This window comes from Saccopteryx bilineata, chromosome 4, assembly GCF_036850765.1.
Source record: "Saccopteryx bilineata isolate mSacBil1 chromosome 4, mSacBil1_pri_phased_curated, whole genome shotgun sequence".
NCBI classification, from domain to species: Eukaryota; Metazoa; Chordata; class Mammalia; order Chiroptera; family Emballonuridae; genus Saccopteryx; species Saccopteryx bilineata.
The window spans coordinates 124,469,904-124,488,528 of NC_089493.1; the positions used below are offsets into that span (position 1 = coordinate 124,469,904).

The 18,625-nt window shown below is 45.1% G+C and overlaps 1 protein-coding gene across 4 annotated transcripts; it reads left to right on the top strand.

The window, feature by feature from the left end:
• Positions 1–2,329: 2,329 nt before the first annotated feature.
• On the top strand, positions 2,330–18,416 carry LRR1 (leucine rich repeat protein 1). 4 transcript variants are annotated; one of them, XM_066276203.1, is made up of 4 exons: positions 2,330–2,597; positions 8,222–8,323; positions 11,933–12,654; positions 17,621–18,416. In XM_066276203.1, exons 1-4 carry the CDS (start codon positions 2,385–2,387, stop codon positions 17,859–17,861), a joined length of 1,278 nt encoding a protein of 425 aa, XP_066132300.1. In that variant the 5' UTR covers positions 2,330–2,384; the 3' UTR covers positions 17,862–18,416. The 4 variants fall into 4 exon arrangements, with proteins under 4 accessions (XP_066132300.1, XP_066132302.1, XP_066132301.1 ...); XM_066276205.1 differs by having other exon boundaries at positions 8,222–8,314; XM_066276204.1 differs by having other exon boundaries at positions 8,225–8,323.
• Positions 18,417–18,625: the final 209 nt, after the last annotated feature.

Genomic DNA, 18,625 nt, shown 5'->3' on the forward strand with positions numbered 1-18,625 from the left:
GGTCTGCGATTTTGGGACATAGGGGTAAATGCCATCATGCTCTCTGGAGCTGAGATGGAAATGCTGACTGCCAATGCCACGTGCTCTTCCTTGGGACAGTGTAAGACCTGCCAGGATGGCAGGAATGAGGGGCATGGCTGAGGCCCCATGTGCGTGGACTGATTCCTGGACTACAACCGGGGTAGGCACTGGCTCCTTTGTTAGATTGGCTTAGGGATTTTGGACAATATGAAATACCCTGATGGGGGTGGGGGGTGGCTTTACTGCAGGCCCTCCCCCTGCCCTGGGAAGCTTTTCCCATGGCTAGAAAGAAGTCCAAGGACATTTTGCTCTTTTGGCAAAGTGCTCAGAGACTGGTGAAATGTACCTTTGTAATTGTTGAAATTGTATGATTTGTCATGTTGTTGTAATTTGTGTAATGTGCCTGATTTCCTAGTGCAGGAATATGTGCGCTTTAGATTGTAAGTGAGCAAAAGGGGTGGAATGTTGGTCAAATAAGTTTGTAAATATATATGTTTGCTCGCTTATAGTTTGCATTGGGTGTGGGGGACAGGTTGCAAGCAGGCAGGGTCGTTATAGCCTAAGGCTTAGTTTTAAGACTAAGCCTTTCCCACCCTTTTAATACTAAGATCTTTTCAAAACTAAGCTTTTCCCCACATCTTTGACTGTTGCATGATATGGGGTGGTGTACTCTCATAAGGAATCCTATTATGCCTCAGATAAGTGACTTTGTATCAGAGACTTCCTTGTTTGTATATTGGATTAAATGTTTTGATTTCTGATTGATATCTCCCCTAAAATTCCCGCCTACAGAAAACAGGTTTAAAAAAATACCCTTCAAGATAAAGAACCCAGTAGTGCTCTCCCTAGCATTTGCCTGGAACTCCCTTTCCTCTGGCACATAGTTTTAGGTTTTTCCTCCTAAGCTTAGCAGGCCCACCCTTGCCTAACTTTTTTTTTTTTTTTGTATTTTTCTGAAGTTGGAAACCGGGAGGCAGTCAGACAGACTCCCACATGCGCCCCACCGGGATCCACCCAGCATGCCCACCAGGGGGCGATGCTCTGCCCATCTGGGGCGTTGCTCTGTTGCAACCAGAGCCATTCTAGAGCCTGAGGCAGAGGCCACAGAGCCATCCTCAGCGCCCAGGCCAACTTTGCTCCAATGGAGCCTTGGCTGCAGGAGGGGAAGAGAGAGACAGAGAGGAAGGAGAGGGGGGAGGGGTGGAGAAGCAGATGGGTGCTTCTCTTGTGTGCCCTGGCCGGGAATCGAACCCGGGACTCCTGCACGCCAGGCCAACGCTCTACCACTGAGCCAACCGGCCAGGGCCTTGCCTAACTTTTCAGTGAACCGAAAGCAGCCCCAACCTGGCTCACTTTTGCCACTGAGCTTCTACTTCTCAGTGAGTCTAGGCAGCCCAGCCTAAGCTCTCTTTTGTTACTGTGGTTTTTCTTCCTCTATCTTAAGCCCTCCCTTTGTGTCACTGTCCCGAGCTTTAATAAACATACTTTCAAAGTCACCTGGACTGTGTCTTGAATTCTTTCCTGCACGAAGTCATGAACTCACACATCCCAGAAGACCCTGCTGGGGCAGACCCCATTCCACCAGTCCTGGTCCCTTTCCAATGACAGAATAGGACTCCAAAGGGTATCTGGGATCTAAACTGTCGGTCTTTCCAAGTCTCACACGTATTTAAGCCAATCAATCCATCGCCAAACCCCTGGCAGTTGTAAAGTGGGAATTTGTTTCACAGAAGCTGCATAGTCAAGAATTCTCACAGCAAGTTCGTTCTGATGTGACAGATATTGCCTCCGAAGGGAGGGGAGCCACCAAAAACAAAACAAATACCAGCCCAGAAAGGCCAGGACAAGCGGCGCCCTAGCTGGGCTAGTAATGTCCCAAGTGCCGAAACTATGGAAGCATACAGATTCTCCCTCTCACAGAGGGATACCTGCCTTCCTTCGGAATACACGGTGCCCCGAAGCGTGCAAGTCAGGGCTTAGGCATCAATAGCGGCAAGGACAACTCCGCCCTAAACAACAACAACACTCGCAGCCAACTGCATGCGGTCCTGGAAAAGGACATTGCGCCCTAGCCGATTGCCGGTTTCGCGGCCCTAGCTGGGTCCTCACGCTGTCGCGATCCGCGCCCTGCCCGCCCGCAGCCGCAGTAAGGACTGGACCCGGCGAGGGAGAGAGTGCTGCCTGTCTTCGCGGGACTCCGAGAGCCACCGTACTGAGAAAGCAGGGGGTGTGGACACATGGAGCAGGCAGGCAAATCCGCGGCCAGCCCAGGCGTCCGAAGACCCGGCGGTGGCGCGCGTGGCGGGAACTCGGGATTTTCAAAGTCGGGGAGTGGAGCTGTGCGCTGCCGGGGTCGCGGCGGGATGAAGCTGCACTGCGAGGTGGAGGTGGTTAGTCGGCACTTGCCAGCCTTGGGGTTTCGGAACCGGGGCAAGAGCGTCCGCGCGGTGCTGAGCCTCTGTCAGCATACGCCCAGAAGCCCCCCACGGCCGTGGGCCGGGGACTCGCGGGCCGGCCCGCACACCGCCTGCTTGCTCATCTCCACCCTGAAGGACAAGCGCGGGACCCGCTACGAGGTGCGTGAGCGAGCGGGCCGGCTGGCCGGAGAAACCACTAATAACACAAAACACGCTATGATAATAGTGGAAGCAACGAAGAATAGTTACAAGGAGATAAAGTGTGATTACAGGGGTTTGGGATAGTTTTATAGAAGAGGATGTGCCACAGAGCTTTGAAAATCCTAGGTGCTTAAACATTTGTTGGGTGAATTAAGGTGGTGTTGGTGTTGGTCCTGGCCCTTGAAGAATAGGTATTAGTACTAAGTATGGAAAGTACCTTGGGCCTCTTTCTTTTTTCCTTCTTTCTCCATCCCTTCCGACAGATTTGTTGTTCTATTTTTTTTTTTTTTACAGAGATAGAGTGAGTCAGAGAGAGGGATAGACAGGCAGGAACACAGAGAGATGAGAAGCATCAATCATTAGTTTTTCATTGTGCGTTGCAACACCTTAGTTGTTCATTGATTGCTTCCTCATATGTGCCTAGACGGGGGGCCTTCAGCAGACCGAGTAATCCCTTCCTGGGACCAGCGACCTTGGGTTCAAGCTGGTGGGCTTTTTGCTCAAACCAGATGAGCCTGCGCTCAAGCTGGTGACCTCGGGGTCTCGAAGCTGGGTCCTCTGCATCCCAGTCTGATGCTCTATCCACTGCGCCACCGCCTGGTCAGGCTCCACTTTTTTTTTTCTTTTTTAACATTCATTGATTGTACATTCATTTTTACATTCATTTATTGTACATTAATTGGTTACTTCTTGTATGCACCCCCACTGGGGATCAAACCTGCAACCTTCCTGTATGGGGAGGGTGCTCTAGCCCACAGAGCCACCTGGCCAGGGCCTTCGGCCTCTTTCTTACATTTACTTTTCTGTCCCGTGATTACAGCTACCATCTGTAAAGCCAGTAAGCAGGGCCAGGGCCACCATCACAGCTGCCTGGCCCATGCAGGTTCGCATTGGATTCGAACAGTCGGTAAAGAAACAACGGAGCCAAAAACTGATGGGCTGTCATCTTTAATTCTAGCTTGCACCCAGCGGGCAAGTAAAAAACACACACTGGGCTCCAAAACCTCCTTACATTCAGTGCTCACAAAGCTTATCCGAGTTTCCTAGAATCAAAGGTTTCTAGCTCACCAGACTTAGTCACCTCTGTTCCCCATCTCCTTCCTTCTCTCTGCACAAACTGCACTAACTGGCTTCTCACTCAACACTCCACCATCTTGGCTGCTTCTCCTGGCTTCCTCCACGTGGCCTTTCTCTGCTCTCTGCTCTCTCCTCTAATATTAATCTCAGGAACCAAGAGAGCAAGCTTCCGCTCTGCCCCTAATTTTTTTTTTAATATTTTTTATTTTATTTATTCATTTTAGAGAGGAGAGAGAGAGGGATAGAGAGAGGGAGAGAGAGGAGAGAGAAACAGAGAAGGTGGGGAGGAGCTGGAAGCATCAACTCCCATATGTGCCTTGACCAGGCAAGCCCAGGATTTCGAACCGGTGACCTCAGCATTTCCAGGTCGACGCTTTATCCACTGCGCCACCACAGGTCAGACTCTACCCCTATTTTATAGTGTAGAAATCCAAACCTTTAATCCAATATACAAAATAGGGAAGTCTCTAATACAAAGTCACTTCTCTGAGGCATGATGAGATTGTACTACCCCATATCAAAAAGGGTGGGAAAGGCTTAATTCCAAAACCGAGCCCCAGGCTACAAAGATCCTGCCTGCCCACAGAGACACATTAATATCACCTGGGCAACGGCCTCCACGTGGGCAGCGTCATCTTTAACAAAGTGAGCATAATATATTTTATCTGCCCAACACCATCCAACTGGGATTTCCAAATCGGTATCGTTAGCCAGTCTTCTCCCCTTTTTTTTAAATGTTCTATTTTATTATTAGTTATTGTTAATATCTTACTGTCCCCAATTTATCATAGGTATGTATGCATAGGGAAAAACATTGTATATATAGAGTTTGCCACTCTCTTTGGTTCCAGGTACCCACTGGGGGTTTTGGAATGTATCTCCCCCTTGGATAAAGGGATACTACTGTATCTTAGAGTGTTTTGTATGTGTGTGCGATGTTTCATGCCACTGTGGCACACTTTCCATATCACTATTTTTACTTTTAAAAAGTGCTGAATAAGCCTGACCAGTGGTGGCACAGTGGATGGAGCACAGACTTGGGACGCTGATGACCCAGGTTCGAAACCCTGAGGTTGCCGGCTTAAGCACGGGGTCACTAGCTTGAGCGTGAGATTAGAGACATGATCCCATGGTTGCTTGGTTGAGCCCAAAGGTCTCTGGCTTGAAGCCCAGTGTCGCTGGCTTGAGCCCAAGTTCACTGGCTTGAGCAAGGGGTCACTGGTTCAGCTGGAGCACCTGCCCCCAATAAGGCACTATGAGAAGTAATCAATGAACAGCTAAAGTGCCACCAACTATGAGTTGATGCTTCTCCTCTCTCTCCCTTCTTATCTCTCTCTTGCTTGCTAAAAAAAAAAATGTAAACACCATTTAGCTTTTTTTTACAAAAATCATCATGACTCACATCTGACTTTTCAAATCTGCATGATATATTATTGATGGAGGGAAGCAAATTGGTGGTCATCAGAGGGAACAGGTCTTAGAAGAGCAGTGAGAAACATTTTTCATCTTATCCAGATAAATGTGTAAATCTCTTAATTTCTGACTTGAATCTGCTATCAACTGGAAATCTTCAATTGGATGTGTTTTAGGATTTCGACCCCAAAATACCTAAATACTAATTGTCCTTGTCACCCCTAAACCAGCCTTTCTGATAGTGTTCTGCAACTCATTAAGTAGCATTCTGCCCCACCCAGAAACCCTAAAATCTTCCCCCCACACACACATTCAATATATTATTGTATCCTTTCAATTCTCCCTCCTAGTTATCTTTCGAATTTTCATCCATCCGAGCTGTAGTCCAATCATTATTCCTTGCCTGGATAGTCTCTTAGAGCAGGGGTCCCTAAACTATGGCCTGCAAGGGCCGCATGCGGCCCCCTGAGGCCATTTATCCAGCCCCTGCTGCACTTCCAGAAGGGGCACCTCTTTCATTGGTGGTCAGTGAGAGAAGCATAGTTCCCATTGAAATACTGGTTAGCTTGTTGATTTAAATTTACTTGTTCTTTATTTTAAATATTGTATTTGTTTCCGTTTTGTTTTTTTACTTTAAAATAAGATATATGCAGTGTGCATAGGGATTTGTTCATAGTTTTTTTATAGTCCGGCCCTCCAAGGGTCTGAGAGACAGTGAACTGGCCACCTGTGTATAAAATTTGGGGACCCCTGTCTTAGAGGATCTTGCTACCTCTACTGTTATCCTTTCCACATCCCACTCTCCCTTCCCCCCAAATTTATCCTTACCCTGTGGTTAAAGGGAGCTATAGAAACATAGATCTATAAAAACATAGAAATGAGTGTTCAGGCTCACTTCTTTTCACTGGATCCTTCCTTCATACTGAGGTTTTTTAATTCCTCACATCTGACAAGCTCTCTTGCTTTGAAGGCTTTTCACACATTCCCTCTTATTGATGTGCTATCTTCTCCTAGTTTTTTCACTTGGCCAAAGTGTCTGAATCCTTTATATTCCAAGACCAAGTAAGATTTATTTGCTATGTAAAGTTTTATAGCAGCCTGTACTTCCTTGTCTTAATAACTGTTATGCTTGTAATTACTTTACTGTCTCTCATCCTTTGGCAACCAATTAGGTGTGGTTACCATGCTGGCCTTATTAATTTTTTTATTTTTTTAAATTTTATTTATTTATGTATTTATTTACAGGTACAGAGAGAGGGATAGATAGGGACAGACAGGCAGGAATGGAGAGAGATGAGAAGCATCAATCATCAGTTTTTTGTTGCGACACCTTAGGTGTTCATTGATTGCTTTCTCATATGTTCCTTGACCGTGGACCTTCAGCAGACCAAGTAACCCCTTGCTCAAGCCAGCGACCTTGGGTCCAAGCTGGTGAGGTTTTTGCTCAAGCCAGATGAGCCCGCACTCAAGCTGGCGACCTCGAGGTCTTGAACTGGGTCTTTCGCATCCCAGTCCGATGCTCTATCCACTGCACCACTGCCTGGTCAGGCACCATGCTGGTCTTATTTACCACTATTGTTCCAAGCGCCCTGTCATATTTACTTATTTTTTGTTTGTTTGGTTTTTTTATATATATATATTTTATTGATTGATTTTTAGAGAGAGGGGAGAGAGAGAGAGAGAGAGAGAGAAGGGGGAGGAACAAGAAGCATCAACTCCCATATGTGCCTTGACCAGGCAAGCCCAAGGTTTTGAACCAGCAACCTCAGTGTTCCAGGTTGATGCTTTATCCCACTGTGCCACCACAGGTCAGGCTGTTTGTTTTTTGTTTTTCTTTCTTTTTATTTTTCTTTTTCTTTTTTTCTATCCCAGAGAGAGGGATAGATAGGGACAGACAGGAACGTAGAGAGATGAGAAGCATCAATCATCAGTTTTTTGTTGTGACACCTTGGGTGTTCATTGATTTCTTTCTCATATGGCTCTATCCACTGCGCCACCGCCTGGTCAGGCATCCCCTGTCATATTTAATCTGATACATAATGCCTTCTTGCTAAGTTGTTTTTGAAGTCTAAAGCAGAAGCAACATCAGTCTTTAAGTTTTTCTGAGAGGCAGTTATGTGTCAGTCACTGGCTCTGGGGATACAGGAATGAACAAACGAGACAAGATTACTACCTTCATGGAGTTTATAATCTTATGGGAGGCATGCATTCCCAGACTAATGCACTGAAATAAAAAAGACAAGTAACTACTATTGGCAACTCACCACAGCCACATGGTTAGAATGGGAGAGGAAGAACATTTTTCCAAAACAGAGGGGATTCTGTTCTCAAAGAGCAGAGTTCACTGGACAAGACAATGATATCTAACAGAAGAGAGATAAGAAAGGTAGCTACTGGCCTGAACTGTGTGGCGCAGTGGAGGGAGTGTCGATCAGGGATGCTAAGGTTGTTGGTTCAAAGCCCTGGGCTTGCCTGGTCAAAGCACATATGGGAGTTGATGCTTTCTGCTCCTCCCCTCTTCTCTCTCTCTCTTCTCTCTCAAATGAATAAGTCAAGTCTTAAATTAAAAAAAAAAAAGTAGCTACCCAACTGCTAAAAACAAATACAACCAAACAGAAAACTTTAAAACTTAAAACCAGCCTGACCAGGTAGTGGCGCAGTGGATAGAGCGTCGGACTGGGATGCGGAGGACCCAGGTTCGAGACCCCGAGGTCGCCAGCTTGAGCACGGGCTCATCTGGTTTGAGCAAAGCTCATCAGTTTGGATCGAAGGTCGCTGGCTCGAGCAAGGGGTTATTTGGTCTGCTGAAGGCCCACAGTCAAGGCACATATGAGAAAGCAATCAATGAACAACTAAGGTGTCGCAATGAAAAACTGATGATTGATGCTTCTCATCTCTCCATTCCTATCTGTATCCCTCTCTCTGACTCTCCCTCTCTCTCTAAAACAACAACAACAACAAAACTTAAAAACCACAAAACACCCAGACTTAAGGACTAAAAGACAAACTAAAGCCTGGCAAAGTGACTGGCACATTCTAGTTGTAGTAAGTATTAAATAATAATATTTGGGTTTTTTCCTATTTGTTTTAAGCAGCTAAAGAAGAACATTGAACAATTCTTCACCAAATTTATAGATGAAGGAAAAGTCACTATTCGGTTAAAGGAGCCTCCTGTGGATATCTGCGTAAGTAAGGTATGATATTAAAAACATTAATGGTTAGGTTGGTTGGCTGTATTTTCTTTGAATATGAAGCTCTTGCCTGACCAGGCAGTGGTGCAATGGATAGAGTATCAGCCTGGGGCGCTGAGGACCCAGGTTTGAAACCACAAGGTCACTGGCCTTAGCGCAGGCTTACCAGTTTGAGCTCAGGATCGCTGGCATGAGCATGGGATCATAGACATGACCACATAGTCACTGGCTTGAGCAAGGGGTCACTGGGTCACCTGGAGCCCCCTGGTCAAGGCACATATGAGAAACAACCAATGAACAACTGAAGTGCCACAATGAAGAATTGATGCTTCTCATCTCTCTCCCTTACTGCCTGTCAGTCCCTATTTCTCTCTCTCTCAAAAACAAACAAAAAAACAAATTAAAAAGCTCTTTCCCTGACTGGATAACTCGGTTGTTTGGTCAGAGCATCTTCCTAAAGCAAAGAGATTGCTGGTTCAGTCCCCAGCCAGGACACATATAGGAACAGATCTATGTTCCTGTCTCTGTCTCTTCCTTCTTCTCTTGCCAATCCAATCAATAAATGAATGAATAAATAAGAAGCTATTTGATATCCTGATATCTCACATAGCTTAATAGAGAGAGAGGGATTCGTACAGATTTGTTTGAAGAAGTGATGGCAGCTTCCCAGGAGTGCTTGTAGAGCTAGCTCTAAACGGGCAGAGCTGGCCTTTAGTAAGCCTGCCCAAATGGGGGGGAAATTAGATTCGCTTCTGTGCCAAAGGAGCTTAGGCTGTGCTTCCACTGAAACTGGAAGGCAGGTGGCACAGGTCAACATGATGCTAGCTGAATTACAGGTGAAACATCTAAATTTACTGTAAAAGGATAAAATGCAATTAGAACCTTGTTTTGGGGGTAGTTTATTTACTATATTTTTTTAAATACATAAACTGTTAGAATTAAAAAAAAACAAAAACTGTTTTCTTTGCCCTATCTTCTCTTTTTTGTTTTCCCCCTTAGAGGGTAGGAGGAATGTCTTGTTCAGTCTTGTGTTACCCTTAACCCAAAGCAAAATACCTTACAAACATTAAAAGTTCAATAACTTTTTCAAGTATTTGTATTTTATCTTACCTCCTCTTATTTTTGTGTTTTCTGTTTTTTGGGGGTTTTTTGTATTTTTTCTGAAGCTGGAAACGGGGAGAGACAGTCAGACAGACTCCCGCATGGCCCGACCGGGATCCACCTGGCACGCCCACCAGGGGTGACGCTCTGCCCACCAGGGGGCGATGCTCTGCCCCTCCAGGGCGTCGCTCTGCGGCGACCAGAGCCACCCTAGCGCCTGGGGCAGAGGCCAAGGAGCCATCCCCAGCGCCCAGGCCATATTTGCTCCAATGGAGCCTTGGCTGCGGGAGGGGAAGAGAGAGACAGAGAAGAAGGAGGGGGTGGGGGTGGAGAAGCAAATGGGCACTTCTTCTATGTGCCCTGGCCGGGAATCGAACCCGGGTCCTCCGCACGCCAGGCCGACGCTCTACTGCTGAGCCAACCGGCCAGGGCCCTTACCTCCTCTTGTTCTTGTGATTTTTCATTTTCTGTTGATATTCAGCCTATTCTTCCACTAACTCCTTCCTTCTACCTAAAAACAAGCTGAGGTCTTACCAATTAAAAAAATAGAATAAACAAATTTCTGGAAAGACAAGACTAAGTCAATTGCCTCCATTTATGATCTGTTTTGACCTTTACTTTCATTTGACTATACACACCAGTTTCATTGGTGTATTCAAGAACTACCTGAAGGCCCTGGCCGGTTGGCTCAGCGGTAGAGCGTCGGCCTGGCGTGCGGCAGACCCGGGTTCGATTCCCGGCCAGGACACATAGGAGAAGCGCCCATTTGCTTCTCCACCCCCCCCCCTTCCTCTCTATCTCTTCCCCTCCCACAGCCAAGGCTCCATTGGAGCAAAGATGGCCTGGGCGCTGGGGATGGCTCCTTAGCCTCTGCCCCAGACACTGGAGTGGCTCTGGTCGAGGCAGAGCGACCCCCCGGAGGGGCAGAGCATCGCCCACTGGTGGGCAGAGCGTCGCCCCCTGGTGGGCGTGCCAGGTGGATCCTGGTCGGGCGCATGTGGGAGTCTGTCTGACTGTCTCTCCCCGTTTCCAGCTTCAGAAAAATATAAAAAAAAAAAAAAGAACTACCTGAAGGACCCGTGATCTCCTTTCTGTGTGCCAATCACATTGCCATTTTTATCTTATCCTTTGTGAGTTCTGTAGAATTAGACACTGATGACCACTCCCTTCTTTGTTTGTTTGTTTGTTTATACAGAGACAGAGAGAGGGATACATAGGGACAGATAGGAATGGAGAGAGATGAGAAACATCAATCATCAGTTTTTTGTTTTGACACCTTAGTTCATTGATTGCTTTCTCACATGTGCTTTGACCGTGGGGCTACAGCAGACTGAGTAACCCCTTGCTCAAGCAAGTGACCTTGGGTCCAAGCTGGTTTTCTTTTTTTTTTTTTTTCCCTCAAGCCAGATGAGCCCATGCTCAAGCTGGCAACCTCAGGGTCTCGAACCTGGGTCCTTCTGCATCCCAGTCCGATGCTCTATCCACTGCTCCACCACCTGGTCAGGCCCATGGCTTTTTATAATTCCTAATCTTGATGAATGGCACCCCTGGACATTTTACAGTGCACAAGTTTGTCTCAGCCTATCTCAGCGGCAGTGGAGGTTTGGATAGGCTCATCTTAAACCCAGATCTCAAGTGGATTCTTTTCATGTCTTCCTATCATATTTTATAATCTTATAGTTTCCCCTTTGAACAGTTTATAGAGGGTGTGCCAGCATTTAAAAAAAAAAAAACTTAAAACATTTTTTGTATCTATATAGTAACTTAGTCAAAATAGAATACTAAAAACTTAATTTTTTTTTTTAATATTTTATTTATTGATTTTTAGAGAGAGAGAGAGAGAGAGAGAGAGGGAGAGAAGGGGGTGGAGCAGGAAGCATCAACTCCCATATGTGCCCTGACCAGGCAAGCCCGGGGTTTCGAACCAGCGACCTCAGTTTTCCAGGTCGACGCTTTATCCCACTGCGCCACCACAGGTCAGGCTAAAAACTTAATTTTTATAGCTTTTTTTTTTTTTTGTATTTTTTCTGAAGTTGGAAACGGGGAGGCAGTCAGACTCCCGCATGCGCCTGACCGGGATCCACCTGGCATGCCCACCAGGGGGTGGTGCTCTCCCCATCTGAGACGTTGTTCTGTTGCAACCAGAGCCATTCTAGCACCTGAGGCAGAGGCCATAGAGCCATCCTCAGCGCCCGGGCCAACTTTGCTCCAATGGAGCCTTGGCTGCGGGAGGGGAAGAGAGAGAGACAGGGAGGAAGGAGAGGGGGAGGGGTGGAGAAGCAGATGGGCGCTTCTCCTGTGTGCCCTGGCCGGGAATCGAACCTGGGACTCCTGCACGCCAGGCCGACGCTCTACTACTGAGCCAACCGGCCAGGGCCTTTATAGCTATTTTTCAATGAATGATGGCACCATTTGTATATATAGCGCTATAGAATTTTTATAGGATGAAAGGGCATGCATACATTGTCTAAAATGGAATTTATAACTGTATACCTTGTTTTGTTTATTCAGGCCATTTCCAGCAGTTTAAGGAGTTTCCTTTCAGCTGTGAGGCTGGCTCACAGAGGCTGTGACATTCAGGCACCACTTTCACCCCCCACACCAGTGAAGACTTCAGAATTTGACAAGTTTAAAACTAAAATGATTATCACATCCAAAAAAGACTATCCTGTAAGCAAGAACTTCCCATATTACCTGGAACATCTTCAGACGTCTTATTGTGGGCTTGTCAGAGTTGATATGCGTATATTTTGCTTAAAAAACCTTAAGAAGTTAGACTTGAGTCACAACCATATAAAAAAGCTTCCACCTGCAATTGGAGACCTCATCCACCTTCAAGAACTTAACCTGAATGACAATCACTTGGAGTCATTTAGTGTAGCATTGTGTCAGTCTACACTCCAAAAATCACTTCGGAGTTTGGATCTCAGCAAGAACAAAATTAAGGCACTACCTGTGCAGTTTTGCCAGCTTCAAGAACTTACAGATTTAAATCTTGATGATAATGAATTGATTCGGTTTCCTTTCAAGATAGGACAGTTAACAAATCTGCGGTTTTTGTCAGCAGCTCGAAATAAGCTTCCATTTTTGCCTAGTGAATTTAAAAATTTATCCCTTGAATACTTGGATCTTTTTGGAAATACTTTTGAACAACCAAAAGTTCTTCCAGTTATAATGCTGCAGACGCCATTAACTTTATTGGAATCTTCTGCACGAACCATATTATATAATAGGTAAGACATTAATAGTCCTAAAATGTACTTTTTTTTTTTTTTTACAGAGACAGAGAGAAGGATAGATGGGGACAGACAGGAACGGAGAGAGATGAGAAGCATCAATCAGCAGTTTTTCATTGCGACACCTTAGTTCATTGATTGGTTTCTCATATGTGCGTTGACCATGGGGCTACAGCAGACTGAGTAACCTCTTGCTCAAGCCAGCGACTCTGGGTCCAAGCTGGTGAGCTTTTGCTCAAACCAGATGAGCCCGTGCTCAAGTGGCGACCTTGGGGTCTTGAACCTGGGTCCTCCGCATCCCAGTCTGACGCTCTATCCACTGCGCCACTGCCTGGTCAGGCCTAAAATGTACTTTTGATAGCATCCTAGTGTTCTCATCATCCTCAGACTAATAGTCTTTAACCATAGTTTACAACACTGCATAATCTGACCCCTTGCTGTGGTAGCCGCCTTGCTGCTTCTTTTTTTTTTCTTTCTTTTTAATTTTATATTAGCTGGAAACAGGGAGAGACAGTCAGACAGACTCCCGCATGCGCCCGACCGGGATCCACCCGGCACGCCCACCAGGGGGCGATGCTCTGCCCCTCCAGGGCGTCGCTCTGCAGCGACCAGAGCCACTCCAGCGCCTGGGGCAGAGGCCAAGGAGCCATCCCCAGCGCCCGGGCCATCTTTGCTCCAATGGAGCCTTGGCTGCGGGAGGGGAAGAGAGAGACAGAGAGGAAGGAGGGGGGTGGGGTGGAGAAGCAAATGGGCGCTTCTCCTATGTGCCCTGGCCGGGAATCGAACCCGGGTTCCCCACATGCCAGGCCGACGCTCTACCGCTGAGCCAACCGGCCAGGGCTTTACTGCTTCTTATGTCTGTTTGGAATGCTTTTCCTACAGAAGGTTTCATAGCTCACTTTCTCACTTTATTCAATTCTCTGGCCGGGTGGCTCCCCAGAAAGGTCTTTCCTGACCACCCTTTCTAAAGTTTTATTGCCTATCCCCTTACATTTTTTTTTTCCTCTTGGTCATTGGATTACTGGCATTACATTTTTTTTTTTAATTTTTATTTATTCATTTTAGAGAAGAGAGAGAGAGAGAAAGAAAGGGGGGGAGGAGCAGGAAGCATCAACTCCCATATGTGCCTTGACCGGGCAGGCCCAGGGTTTTGAACCGGCAACCTCAGCATTCCAGGTCGACGCTTTATCCACTGTGCCACCACAGGTCAGGCGGCATTACATTTTTAAAAAACCAAAACATTTGTTTTGTCAGTTTTCCCCACTAGATTGTGAGGTCCATGAGGACTGAACTTTGTCTTATTTGCCACTATTTCCCTAGTGTCTAAAATCTGATATCTCCTGCTCTTGCCATGTATTAGGCACCTAATAAATACTTGAATGAATGAATAGTATTTTTCAAATTATGGCCCCATGACCAGCAGCATCAGTATCGCATTGGAACTTGTTAGAAATTCATGTTCCTGAACTCCACCCCAGACACACTGAATCAGACACTGAGGGTGGACACCAGCTATCTGTGTGTTAGGAAGTCCTCCAGGTAGTTCTGATGCACTGTAAAGTTAAGACCTCCAATCTAGCATAGTGGTCGTAGTCTTTGGAGTCAGGCTTGGGTTTGATTCCTGGCTTCACCCCGTAGTATATCTTTAGCAAGTTATTTAACCTCTTTGATTCAATATTCTCATCTGTGAAACAGGAACAGAGTTGTGAAGATAAGTGTACTATTGTAATTTGCTAAAGCATTTGGCATATAGTAGGGCTCAGCAGCTGTTGGTTCTCTTTGTGTACACTAACTGAGGTTAGTTTCATGAGACATAAATAAAAATTAAAAAAAAAAAAGAAAAGTGCAGATGGAAAGGAAAAAATAGATGATCAAAATGTGATATAATTAATAGGGCAGAAAAATAATTTGTTAGTGCTGAATGATGTACCATTGTAGTATTTATATTTTTTTTTCAATTTTTTTAATTCATTTTTAGAGAGGAGAGAGAGGGAGACAAAGAGGGAGAGAGAGGAGAGAGAGACAGAGAGAGAGAGAGAAGGGGGGAGGAGCTGGAAGCAACAACTCCCATGTGTGCCTTGACTAGGCAAGCCCAGGGTTTCGAACTGGCGACCTCAGCATTTCCAGGTCGATGCTTTATCCACTGCGCCACCACAGGTCAGGCCTATATTGTTTTTTAAACTTGATCTCTGTTAATACTGGTTCTTGTAAAGTGACCCTAACCATTACTGTAGTATGATTTTGCATGTTTTCAGCCCTATTTTAAAAAGAATATAAACCCAAAGCCATAAGAATAATACCTTTTATCTATCTGTTGGTAATTGTTCCAACTACTGGATATAAATATAAAGTTATATGGTCTATTAGAAAGATATGTTGTAATTTAAATTATATTAGCTAGATAATAGAATTTCTAACTATGACTAATAACCAATAACCTGGAAGAGATTAATGTAAATATGTGGTAGATGCTTCCTGGCACAATTTTTATTTTTTATTTTTATTCATTTTAGAGAGGAGAGGGAGAGACAGAGAGAGAGAAGGGGGGGAGGAGCTGGAAGCATCAACTCCCATATGTGCCTTGACCAGGCAAGCCCAGGGTTTCGAACCGGCGACCTCAGTCGACGCTTTATCCACTGCGCTACCACAGGTCAGGCCCTGGCACAATTTTTAAAAATTGTTACACAAGCAGCCTGACCAGGCAGTAGCACAGTGGATAGAGCATCGGACTGGGATGCAGAGGACCGGGGTTCGAGACCCCGAGGTCGCCAGCTTGAGTGCGGGCTCATCTGGTTTGAGAAAAAGCCCAGCAGCTTGAACCCAAGGTCGCTGGCTCCAGCAAGGGGTTACTCGGTCTGCTGAAGGCCCGCGGTCAAGGCACATATGAGAAAGCAATCAATGAACAACTAAGGTGTTGCAACGCGCAATGAAAAACTAATGATTGATGCTTCTCATCTCTCTCCGTTCCTGTCTGTCTGTCCCTCTCTCTGACTCACTGTCTCTGTGAAGAAAAAAAAAAATTGTTAATGAATTAGTACATGTGAAAAAATGAAAAATTGTAAACAAGGCCAATTCCAAATCCTTACTTAAACCACTATTTTTTATTTGATGTGTATCTTTTCAGACTTTTCTAAAAGGGTTTTAAACTTTGGTATAAATAAGAGTAGGTTTTAGGCCCTGGCCGGTTGGCTCAGCGGTAGAGCGTCAGCCTGGCATGCAGGAGTCCCAGGTTCGATTCCCGGCCAGGGCACACAGGAGAAGCGCTCATCTGCTTCTCCACCCCTCCCCCTCTCCTTCCTCTCTGTCTCTCTCTTCCCCTCCCGCAGCCAAGGCTCCATTAGAGCAAAGATGACGCACTGAGGACGGCTCTGTGGCCTCTGCCTCAGGTGCTAGAATGGCTTTGGATGCAACAGAGCGACGCCCCAGAGGGGCAGAGCATCACCTCTGGTGGGCATGCTGGTTGGATCCTGGTCGGATGCATGCGGGAGTCTCACTGCCTCCCCGTTTCCAGCTTCGGAAAAAATGAGAAAAAAAAAAAAAGACTAGGTTTTACTCATTTGTTGAAAAAGATCTGAACAACTACATATTATGAGCCAGTCCAGGCTAGAGGCTATAGAAACAGCAGTATGGGAGATAGTGCCTAGAACATGGTTGTGTTTAGGGGAAAGGAGTTGAGCAGTGGGCAGGTAATCTCAAGAAGCTCTTACTTAGTTTTGTGTAGATGAGGGCAAAACCTTAGACTTGATATTTTTTTCCTTGGGTTTTTTTGTTGTTGTTGTTACAGAGAGAGGGACAGGGAGAGAGATGAGAAGCATCAATTATTTTTGTGTGTGGGTGTGGCAGACAGAGAGAGGGCAGATAGGGACAGACAGGAAGGGAGAGAGATGAGAAGCATCAGTTCTTCATTTCAGCATCTTAGTTGCTTATTGATTGCTTTCTTATATGTGCCTTGATTGGGGGAGGGGGGGGCTACCGCCTGGTCATGCTAGACTTGACTTTAATTGCATTGGCACCACAGAAGTTTTAAGCAGGAGGGTTAATGATTTAAGCAACTTGAGGGCAGCCTTACTTGCTCAGCCAGTGAAGTAAAACTAATGCCCCAAACAGCATGTTTTAACTATATTTCACACACCATTTAACATACCCTTTTAAATAATTGATACCTAGAATATATGGATTTATTTAAATGTTTCTTTACAGGTGGAACTTAATTCTCTTTACCATCATGAGAATTGTATGAGAGCTATAGATTTAACTTATTGTATTATACAGTTCATATAATTATATAAAGGAGTGATGACTCATTCTATTCAATGGGTGATATATGCTATTAAGGGGCAGTGCTAAAAGATACTTTATGGAGTGGTATAGATCCTCTTTGGTTTACTATATGCTGATTTTTGGAATACTATATTTTCTTTGTTACCCAGTTTGTAAGAACAGTATACTTATATTTAATTAATAGAATAATTTAATTTTTATGGTTATAATTCAGTGTTCAATAGTTTATATCGTTAATACGTGAAGTTCTGAATATAGGAACATTTTTTTTTTTAACTTTTTTTTTTTTTTTAATTTTTATTTATTTATTTATTTTTTACAGAGACAGAGAGTGAGTCAGAGAGAGGGATAGACAGGGACAGACAGGAACGGAGAGAGATGAGAAGCATCAATCATTAGTTTTTCATTGCGCGCTGCAACACCTCAGTTGTTCATTGATTGCCTTCTCATATGTGCCTTGACCGCCGGCCTTCAGCAGACTGAGTAACCCCTTGCTGGAGCCAGCGACCTTGGGGTCAAGCTGGTGGGCTTTTCCTCAAACCAGATGAGCCCACACTCAAGCTAGCGACCTCGGGGTCTCGAACCCGGGTCCTCTACATCCCAGTCCGACGCTCTATCCACTGCGCCACCGCCTGGTCAGGCGGAACATATTTTAAAAACATTTTTTTTTTTTTTTCAATAGAATTCCATATGGCTCTCATATCATTCCTTTCCATCTTTGCCAAGATTTGGATACAGCAAAAACCTGTGTTTGTGGAAGATTCTGTCTAAGCTGTTTTATTCAGGGTACGACTACCATGAATCTACACTCTGTTGCTCACACTGTGGTCTTAGTAGATAATATGGGGGGCACCGAAGCACCTGTTATCTCTTACTTCTGTTCTCTATCCTGTTACGTAAGTTCCTGTGATATGTTAAAATAATGATACCATAAAAAGAAATTGTTTACAGTACTTACAGCTCAGTTTGGGATTCAGTTGATTTAACACTGTTAAGTTGAAGAAAGGGAACCTTTTTTTGTATACATGCTTGAGGGGAAGTATGTGGGTTAACAGTAATTCAACTGTAAAATCTTAATTTCATTAAAACCTATTTTATTATGGGGTTAACATTTATCAGTTTATTGTACTTATGTTGATTTTAGCTTGGTGTTTCCAAAATGAAGTTACCTTTTAATGTTAAGCAGTTAGTGATCCCACTTATTCTGGTCAGTTTTCCTATCAACTCTCTTCTTTTATTTCAATTAAAGAAATTGAGTTTTTGTATGCAGAAAATATCCTTGGAGAATATGATCTAAATTATACTGAAAATTATGTAATACAACTTTTTGTTTTTTAGGTATATTATTTGACATAATGAAATTTCACATTCACCCAGTGGCCCTGGCAGATGGTTCAGTGGATGGAGTGCGGTGGGGTGGGCCAGGCATGTGAACTTCATGAGTTCGATTTTAGTCAAGGTGCACAGAAATGATCATCTGCTTCTCTCCCTCTAGCAGCCGATGGCTCATAACTCCATTGGTTCTGGCATAGCCAGCGGCCCCCCCCCCCCCCCCCCCCCCCCCCCCCCCCCGTTAGTGTCAGGCCCTAAAAATCTCTAGGCTAGATACCCCAGATAAGGTTGCCAGGGTGGGTCGCAGTGCACTGGACTCTATCTCCCCTCCTCTCACTTAAAAAAACCAACTATA

Coding starts and splice junctions, on each gene's coding strand:
- LRR1 (XM_066276203.1), top strand. CDS start 2,385: ATGAAGCTGCACTGCGAGGTGGAGGTGGTTAGTCGGCACTTGCCAGCC. Junction 2,598..8,221: donor AGCGCGGGACCCGCTACGAG/GTGCGTGAGCGA, acceptor ATTTGTTTTAAG/CAGCTAAAGAAGAACATTGA. Junction 8,324..11,932: donor TGGATATCTGCGTAAGTAAG/GTATGATATTAA, acceptor TTGTTTATTCAG/GCCATTTCCAGCAGTTTAAG.